The 9,667-nt window shown below is 36.0% G+C and overlaps 1 protein-coding gene across 1 annotated transcript in view; it reads right to left on the minus strand.

Annotated features, from left to right (window-relative positions):
- Positions 1-1,539: 1,539 nt before the first annotated feature.
- LOC107098380 (cyclic AMP-responsive element-binding protein 3-like protein 3-A) overlaps positions 1,540-9,667 on the minus strand; it is a 10,504-nt gene continuing 2,376 nt past the window's right edge. Inside the window, exons 4-10 of the mRNA XM_015396031.1 lie at positions 8,447-8,580; positions 7,544-7,654; positions 7,355-7,461; positions 5,430-5,498; positions 5,167-5,251; positions 4,779-4,872; positions 1,540-2,612 (exon numbers count right to left, since the gene is read on the minus strand). Coding sequence (XP_015251517.1) covers positions 2,296-2,612; positions 4,779-4,872; positions 5,167-5,251; positions 5,430-5,498; positions 7,355-7,461; positions 7,544-7,654; positions 8,447-8,580 — 917 coding nt within the window. The 3' untranslated portion in view covers positions 1,540-2,295. The remainder of the gene's footprint in view (positions 2,613-4,778; positions 4,873-5,166; positions 5,252-5,429; positions 5,499-7,354; positions 7,462-7,543; positions 7,655-8,446; positions 8,581-9,667) is intronic.

Genomic DNA, 9,667 nt, shown 5'->3' on the forward strand with positions numbered 1-9,667 from the left:
TTTCTGGACTACCCTCATATCTTCTGTACATTCTGGGCCGGATAAGCTACAGGTTACTCTCCCTGCACCATTCAACCAGCCGACTCAACTTCTGTCACTGTGTTGGCTCGGACCAATGATTGTACCGTCATTTGCAAATTTACACATTTTCACCTCAGTGAGATGGTCACAGGTCTAAGACACAAGTCTTTTTGGGTGAAATCCAATTCTAAGATCTCTCAAAACTAAAAAAAAGAGACGAACCTTGAAGACCTATACACCTATATCCCTGATGCTCTTTTTTAAATTATTTTTTATTTTTTTTAGGCCTAAATCATTTAATTAACATTTGATAACCACAATTTGAGTCATTTTAATATTCATTTTGGAAAATATTGAAGCAACGTCTACATTTTAAATCTACACATTTGTGTCATTTATGTTGTTTTTTTATATAAATAATCAATAAACTTCATAAAGGCCATGGTTTTCCTCTAGATAAACGTGAAACATTTTAAAGGTATGGTAAAATTTTTGCTAGAATAAATGCTTTTTTTTTTTTTTAACTACCCAGCATTTAAATACTATGAAACGAGTGGAATTTAACATTTGCATGTGCCAACAGTTCAATGATCTAATTGTCATGACATTTATCAGTCAAATCTAAATTTAGAAGCAATAGGATGACCTGAAATTATCTTATCTGGCTCTGGCAGTGTGTTGTAATTTGGTACTTCTTTAACTTATATTTAATTATTCAACCTTTTCATTTCTTGGAATGTAAAAATATCAGAATGGATCTACTCACCAGTCCACAAGCATGTATAGTTTAAACAGTGGAAAACTTCAGACACACACTCACAGAGTGGGGTCCTTGAAGTCAGGTACCCAGTCTCTGAAAATGTCAGTGTTTTAGATTGAATTTTGACCAAAGTAGCGGTGAAGGGGACAACTCTTTCATCCTATCATAGTATGGATACCATAGACAGGTGAGATTATATGAGGAAGCCATGGAAACCACCTTTCTCCATAAAGCAAATATGTCAACATGTCAGTCAGGGAGAGCAAAGTCTGACTCATTAGATAAGAGCTTGTCTGTCCCACCTTTGGCCCAGTTTTCTATCCTTCTCTCCCTCTCATTCTTCTGGGCTTCCCTTCCTGTCTAGAAATTAGATATTTTAAGGCAGAACTCAGACATGACAAAAAGAGGTATCGAGCTTATGCTCAGAGTGAATTTTTGATAAACAAAACAAAGCATTTCATCGTAGCATTTCAAAACAATTGTCATCTTGCTTTGTCACCTTTCATCTGATGCAATTACACTCATAGCTGAATCTAAACAGTTCCAATCTCCTTTTTACCAGATAAAATGTCTGACCCTTTACTTCAAAAATTAGCATACTGAATGAAAAATTTACAGAGAATTGTAATCATATCAGTTTATTTTTAGAAATTAATCCAAACTAAAATGTTTATTAAATACATAAGAAAGTCACACAAATGGGCAATTTCAATTAAAGATTAACATCATCAAAATGAAAATAAAAATGTTATCACAAATAAGAAAAAGGTACATGCTACATACAGTGGAGGTTTTAAAAGTCTAGACACCCCTATTAAAATGCTTTTTTTTAACACAAAAAGACCAAATCAGCATTTTAAAAGATTTTTTGGCAACCAGGTTGCAGTGGTCTAATGCCTACTGCAGAAATTCAGCTGAAACTCAACAAAAAGATTTGTTAAATTCAGTCTGCTTCCCCTATTACTTTGATATAACTTCATCTAAAACATTAGGAGACACATTCTTACAGAATTCCTCACATCAACTGGGTTCTAAGACAGCTCTTGTCCACAACATTTCTTCAGGTATATATAAATTATATGAACAGTCTTGTTGATTTTAATGTAAAGGGTTGCAAAAATGCTGAAAAAAGACCTCTTTCTGCATCTTTGGCTTTCTGGGTTTAGAGCTGTTCAGTATTTTCATAAGGCAACCTTAACAAATGATGCTACTACCACCAAATTAAACTATTAGTCTCCTGTTCTTCTGTAATGAGCAGAGCTGCTGCATTCTGTCATATATTTTGGAATTCTGGCCAACAGTTGAAATATCCTCAGACCACAAATTTATCAACAATGTTTTGGGATATTTTAGCCCGACCTGATATTTGGCCTCATGAGTTGACTTTTGGAAACCACTGCATTGTTTTAAAAGCATAACAGGAGGGATTTGAAGATAATTACCCTGGTCGGTGTAAACAAAAGTCCCTGTTAATTCTCTCCTTCAACATTAGGACGACTGACTAATTATTTTTCTTACATGTCGTCAGCATGCGGCTGTAGCGTGTTGGTGCGATGTGGATTCAGAGTCACAGTAGCTATGTGGCCGGTAATTGGATCCACATGAAAATGACTGATTCCATCTTCCTGACTGCTGTTCAGAGACACGGAGTCCAAATTGGACTGCTCTTGTTTTACCGCCAGCTTCCCCATCAGGTCTGTGATGTCTTCCAATCCTTGCTCTTCTGGGAAATGCTGGTTCAGTGAGTCTGATTCATCCTCGCTGGGGTAAGAAGGGTCGATAACATGCAGCACACGGGAAGCCTGGAGGTTCTGTAGCGACCGTGACTGGACTGGAGGAGAAGAGTTACAGGGAAAAAAATAAATGAGGTTAAGCCTCTTCGGGGCTCTATTTATTATTGTACTTTCTAAGCTTCAAGTGTTTGGCTTGGTGCAAAGTTTTGGATATGTTAAACTCCCACATCAAAGACTTTTAAAGTTTTAAGACCTTCTGCTGTAACAGATTCTGAATGCCCAGCTCAAAAAACCCATTTTCTTCCAGGGTGAAAAAGATGACAAGGAAAATCAAGTTTGATCCTTTTTACCCAGGCTTCTCTTTTCCTTTTGAAATACTCGACACTTTAAGCTTTTCAAGTTACGTTGAGTTGTTCCCCTCATTTCTCTTTACATCAAGCTTTATGCTCCAACAGTGCTGTGCTAAAGTGCATACTCGAGAGCCCACTCATAAGGAGTGCCATTATATCTAAACTTCAAACCAGTTTTAACCTAAGGTACTTGAAATGAGCACATCTAATTTTAGCCACATTTGTCATTGCGGAAATGGCATTTGTAGACAAAAAACAGTGAGTAAACTTTAAAATTTAGAAGATGATAGTTGTCTGCTTTGAATGCACTGCATAGTTAACAGATATGTCGCTTATAAATAAAAAGATATTGCTGTAAAGTGAACATATTTTCTTTTTTTTCTGTCGGTAAGAGGGAGATGCATCCTTTGAAGGTAGCTTTAAACTGACTAAAAAAAAGGTATAAGCAGTGTTTTAGTCTGAATTGTCCCTCTGGTTTCTGAGCACAGGTCCATAAACATACTTACACTGGAGCAGTGTCTTTGCAGACAATTGCCCTAAAGCAGTTTAATAGGATCTATTTTATGAAACTTTTTCACACCTGTTATCTGTTTTCTTTTGCATAAAATTAATAATACACATCAGAAATAACAAACATAGATGTACTAATTCCCTTCAAATCCAAGAAGAAGGGGAAACGTGTTTATTATATAGGTTACTTTTTGATATTACAAGGCTATCTGGCTCCTGCCTCCTTTAAACTGTATGTAAAACATCTAGCTGGAGGAATCATGCCAGAATGGCTTCCTCAATCAATAAGTTATATGGATTTTTTTTATCTACCAAATCTAAAAGACAGTGGACCATTTCTGGACTTTAATTGATTCATAAAAGCAGGAGATAAGAAGCACTGATTAAAGTTAAAACACATCAGGTTGAAAACATGGAAATATTCTAATATTTAAAGGGTAGCAGGATGCTTATATTCCCATCTCCTCCTGCCTTAATTTTTTCTCAGGTGACAGCCCTGCTCCTGCTGTTTTATAATCAGCAGCGACGATCCCGTCTGCTCTTCTCGTACTACTTCTTATTCTTCATGAATCAAATCCTCCAGCATTTATTAACTTTATGGTTTAAGCTGCTGTAAAATGCAAGGATGTTTAACTTTTTAAGTGAGAAACACATCAAACCTACTAATTTATTTTACATGGCCAATTGTGTCTGATCCTCTTCTGACACCTTTTTTTTAATAGTGTATCCTTTGCTTAAAAAAAACACTGTCCAGTATGTTTATAGGTTGTTTTTTCCATCTCCACACTAGCCTCAAGTCCTTTGTACCTTCTGAAAGATATTCTTCTTTATTTAGCTTATATCTTGGACAGGTTAACCCCAACCCTGCTAACAAAAATTATCTCCACATTACGATGCTTCCGCCAATATGTTTGATAAAAGGAATGATTTCTTCCAATGTTTTCTACTGAATGGTTCAATATAGCCTATGTCAAGGAACTTAACCATGGTTTATCTCATAACCGTGGATTCATGTTAACTTTTTCAGGTTTGCTCTTGTCTCTTGATGATGAATTGAACAGTACAATGTGAATAGATTTTATTTTTAGGGTTTTATTTACTGTATTTTTCCTCCTCACAATTGGATATACGTTCTTAAAAATGAATTGATGATTGTAGAGCCAATTTAATATGTTTGAAAAAGTTCAAGAGGTATGAATAATTTTGTAAAGCACTTAAGTAGAACCTGTAGTAACTTAAAATTTCAAGTAAACAGCAAGCCTTAATATGCGGGAGGCAGAATGTGAGTTTTTGGGGTTAAAACCATTCGCAGCCACAGCTTAAGCCTGTGGTTCTAATATTTTTTTTCTGCACTAGCTCCAAAGTTCTGGATTACTGGGCTATGCTAAACTGAATGGTACTTACTTCTGACTGGGCTGAAGTCACCCTCGCTGACCTTCGAATCTGAGAAGGGCTTGAGGTTGGGGAACAGGATGAGAGAGAAGGACAACAGAACCACCTAGAAAATGAAAACACAAGCACAGCGACATGGTAGATTGATGATCTTTTTTTCTGAGAATAATAGTTTTTATATTTTCTGCTGTGAAGGAATAACACAGCAGGGCCAATATTGTGCAAGTGGAGCCATATTCTATTGCTGTGGGTAAAATGGTGCATTTTCTTTTATATGAAGCAAACATTTTTCAGTCTTATGTTTCTGACATCAACAGCTTTAGTTGGCTATGACATTTCTAGGGACATTCTGAAATAAACAGCAAAATGTTGTGGCTACTCAGAAACAAAAGAAATGTACCAAAAGACATGTCCCAGTCTGGGCTGGCTTGTTGGAGGAGTTCATGACCATAGCTTGCAGCCTGCGCAGCTGCTCCATTAGAGACCTGTAGGCAAAAAGCAAACACAAAGAAAATGGAGAGAAAAAAAGGTTTCAAAGACATGAAACACAAGAGAAAGGGGACGAGGCATTTTCAGCGAAGGGAGAAATCAAATGTTCTAAGAAATCAGTGCAGAACAAATTGACAGAAATAAAAGCAGAAGTTCAATTTAAAATCTACTTACATGTTACATTTTTCCAGGTTGGACACCTTTCTCTGCAGCTCCTGGTTGTGAGCACTGCAAGCAGCCATTCTGAATGGAATAAAACAAAATGTAAAAAGGTGCTAAGAAAAAAAACTATATCAATCAAAAATAAGCTAGTTTCTTGTATTTACTAAAGGAGCCTAAAATGCATCTTTTTATCTTATTGTTATTTGACGTGCAAAGTGTTATTGAGGCCAATTTTTATGCAAACCATGACATAATTAAAACACCTTTCTTAAAGCCTGATATTTTAACTTACACATAGGTTTTCATCAGTCACAACATCACATATTAATACATTTATTATTGCAGTGAACAAAAATTGTTAGCTCATTTCAAGTTTAAGGTTTAGATTAGTCGTAAGAAACAAATATGACAAAAATAATATTAAAGTGAAAAAATGTATACTGTAGGTCTATGCAGCACTGTCAGTTCCTGATGTTGCGATGAAGGGGAATAAAAAACCTTTTCTGTTTTTTTCCATCAGTGAGCTTTGTATATTCTATTTTTCTCAAAATTCACATTACTCTTTTCTCCTCCAGCCTTGTTTTTATGCATTAATTTTACAATGTTCCTTTGCAAAATTGTAAAAATTGCATTAATTGAATGTTATGTTGTATTCTTAAACAGGTTGGTATGTAATATCATGAAAAACTGAAAGATACAGATCAATTAAATTCAGACACTAAAAAATGAAGAATAGATTAGATATGTTCCAATTATTTTTATCTTCTAGGAACTGTTAGTTGTGTTTAGGGCTGCAGCTAACGATTATTTTGGAAATATACTAATCTTTAGATTTTTTTTTTAAATCAAAAGGTTCCTTAAAGAAGATTTTTAGCGAAATCAGACCAAGTGAAAATAAAGCATTTCCACATGAGGAGTTCTGGATAGAGCATATTGACTAATTAAAAAGATTTTTATCTTAAATGCAAAATGTTTACAATTTTTTTTTTTTTTTTTACAATTTTGATATAGTTTACACTCTAAGTGGGTTGTTCTGTCAGCTTAAGGCACATTTTAGAGTCTCTAAACTCCAGTTAACGATTAACAATTACAAAATTAGTTGACGATTTAGAGTAATCGATTAATATGATTAAATATTTCAGCCCCAGTTGTGACAATTTCCAGCATCAGTTATTTTGTTTAGAGCTATTACATGCTTAATTTTATTTCCCCAAATAAAGTTCCTGACATTAAAGGTTTTAGATCCTGATAAATGTTTTTATATTGTGCATTTTTAATGATGCAATATGTCCTTTTAAAGTCTGCTGTTCTGAATGAACCTTGAAATATTTTTTCAATATGTACTCAACCATGATATTAATTCCTCAACGATTAATATTTGAGATTAATGAATAACTTTTCTGAAAATGACTTCTCAAATGGCAGCTGTCCTTTAATTAATTCTCTTTTTATATATTTCGAAAAAAGCGTCAATAAAAAACATCATCTAGCCCCAAACCATGCAGCTACACTTGCAAAGCTGTTGCTCTTTATTGGAAATGGTCTGCAGTGATTTATAATTGTCCGAGCCTAGTGTCAGGCTTCACTTTTTTATTTTTTTAGCCTCGGTGACCTAGTTAAGAAAAGATGCAAAGGTCCAGTTTTCTATCAGACCACCTGAATAACAATAAGATTAAAGGTTAACAATGAATATTTTTTCCAGTCACAAAGTAGTTGCTACTTTCTCAGCACTAACAAGGGGAGAAAATGTCAACATCAGACAAATCTCACACAATGGGACATTTATTTCCAGTTATGGCAAAACTCTTTCCAGACATAAATAATAACAAAAATGTTTAATAATTTAGGGAATGTAGTTAGTGCTTAAATTAGAGGACTTTGCACAAAAATATTTAATGTTATGCATGTTGTTGATGGAGTGTTATTCAACACCTTACCGGCTCTCCAGTCCATCAATATACTCCTTTTTCTTCTTCCTGCTCTCCTGTGCAGACTGCTTATTGCGAATCTTTCGGCGGATTTTCTTCAGAATCCTCTCCTCATACTGATGGACAGAGGAGAAAATATTTAGATTTCGGGACTTAAAGAAGACTGGACTCGGAGATGGTGAACTAATGGCAATTTACCTTTGTAAGAGGCAGCTGGGTAGGCAGGGTGACCCCCTCCTTTGCTAAAAGCTTCTTTTCATCATCGTTGAGAATCAGTTCTTCGACTGACTTTTGGGATGGCTTGGGGGGCTGTATGGGCAAATATGAATAACAACACAGGGAAAAAAATCACAAATGCTTCTGAATAACATTTCACTACTGTCTGCAACACCCATCCGTTCGCTAGAGGCTCACAGGAAATAGATTAATGAGTACAGAGTATCAGGCCAAATTCATCACCCTCATTTCATGGCCACTTCAAAGCAATTATGGTGTGAGAATCAGAGCTGGATTCTGCAACTCTCTCCATCTTATTAAACAGGGGTTTGGTAGAGGGAGGGGGGGTCTATTCTGAACACCTTGAGGATTTGCAAGCGGTTAACTCTGTTTGTGCTAACCAACTAAACTATGAAATGTGATGGAAGCAACTAACCCTTCATGTATCATATGTACTATGTTGATTTTTTAGCACTGTGGTCTCCTCAAATTAATGAGGGGAAATCATGAGAAATGATCCCATTTAGGAGGTTCAAGAAAAAAACATCAACCTCAGTATAGTGTCAACTTAGATCTTTGGTTTGCAACTCCCCTCGGAAACACAGCCCTTGCGTTTGTTGAATATTCAGTAGATCCTTCCGAAAATAGCAAAAGAGAGAAAAAAAAGACAGAACAAAACAACGAAAAAAAAAAAAGGATCTTATTTGCATTCTAAAGGCCTTCATTTGGGAATGGTGCATATTCTTTTGCTTGTTTTCTTAAAAAAGGACTGAATCAAACACTTGTGAGATGCAGCAGCCACCACCATCCCTTCCCCCACCTTTCACCACCACCACCTGTACCGTTTCTACTGACTTTGCCAAAAAGAACTGAGTCTGCACCTACCAGCTCTGGTGTGCCAGACAGCAGCAGATCTTTGACAGTGAGGGGGAAGCCAGGTGACAGTTTTGGTCGCTGCGCCTCTGATGGATACTGAGTAATCCTTGCTCTCCCGACTGGAAAGCTGAGCTCCCAGCCATCTGCACCCACACAGAGAGGCAAACATTGATAAGACATCAAGGGGATCGAAAATTATACTGTGAAAATAACAAAAAGACATGCACACTGCCATGTTGTCTTTCTGTGTTAAACAACAGGTATACGCACCAGACTTTATATCTTATCCCTAAAAAACTAGCAAACAGGAATTTATTCAGTTTATCCAAAATATGCCCTCATCTCAGACTGACTAGAGGTTTCATAGGTGTCATCCTCCACATTTTCTTGGCATTTTTAACAAATGTCTTCAGCATTTCCTTCTCTGACCAGAACAGTTAAAGACAAACTTAAAAGGTGTTGATTTTGAAGCCCAGGGTCCTTCCTCCCTGGGCACCTTCTCTGTCCATGTTTCACTTCTTTGTTGAAAGGGATACTGCTTTAGTAGGGTATGATGAAATCTAGGTTTGAAATAGACATCCAGTACTAACACTTTTTTAACAAACCTGTCTTCGTTTGTATTGCAAATGTATAGACTTTGGTTGAAACCCTTTTTAAAAAAAAAAAAATGTAAGCATGCATATTTGTCAGGTTTCAGTTATGTTTTTTCTTTTGAGTATCCAGTTTTGCTTTTCTCCTTGTTTTCTAGTTTTAGTGGGTTAATTCTTAGTTTATTGAGTTCTTCGGTTTTTTCTCAGTTACTGTCTTAGTCTTGGTTCTGTTATGTTTTCCTTTGAGTCTTCAGTTTTGCCTTACTCCTTGTTTTCTAGTGTTAATGGTTTTATTTTTATTTTTCTGTATTCTCTGGTCAAATCCTAGTTACTGTTTCAGTCTTGGTCCTGTTTTTGTTTTCTTTTGAGTATCCAAGTCTGCTTTACTCCTTGTTTTCTAATTTAAAGGGTTTAATTCTTATTTTGTTGTTATTTTCAGTCTTCCAGGTTTCTATTGGTTGCCCTCTGCTACCCTCTTATATTCTCCTTTTTCCCTAGATCTTTCCCTCTCTTGTTCTGTACACACTTGCTCCCAGTTTCCTCATTAGCCCTCCCTTTGTCTCAGTCTCCTTTAAAAGCCCTCTCTCTGCAGTTCCTCTTTGCTGGGTCCTCGTCTAACCACGTTTACCACCTCCAAATC

Source organism: Cyprinodon variegatus, unplaced genomic scaffold (assembly GCF_000732505.1).
Source record: "Cyprinodon variegatus isolate N-32 unplaced genomic scaffold, C_variegatus-1.0 Scaffold773, whole genome shotgun sequence".
NCBI classification, from domain to species: domain Eukaryota; kingdom Metazoa; phylum Chordata; class Actinopteri; order Cyprinodontiformes; family Cyprinodontidae; genus Cyprinodon; species Cyprinodon variegatus.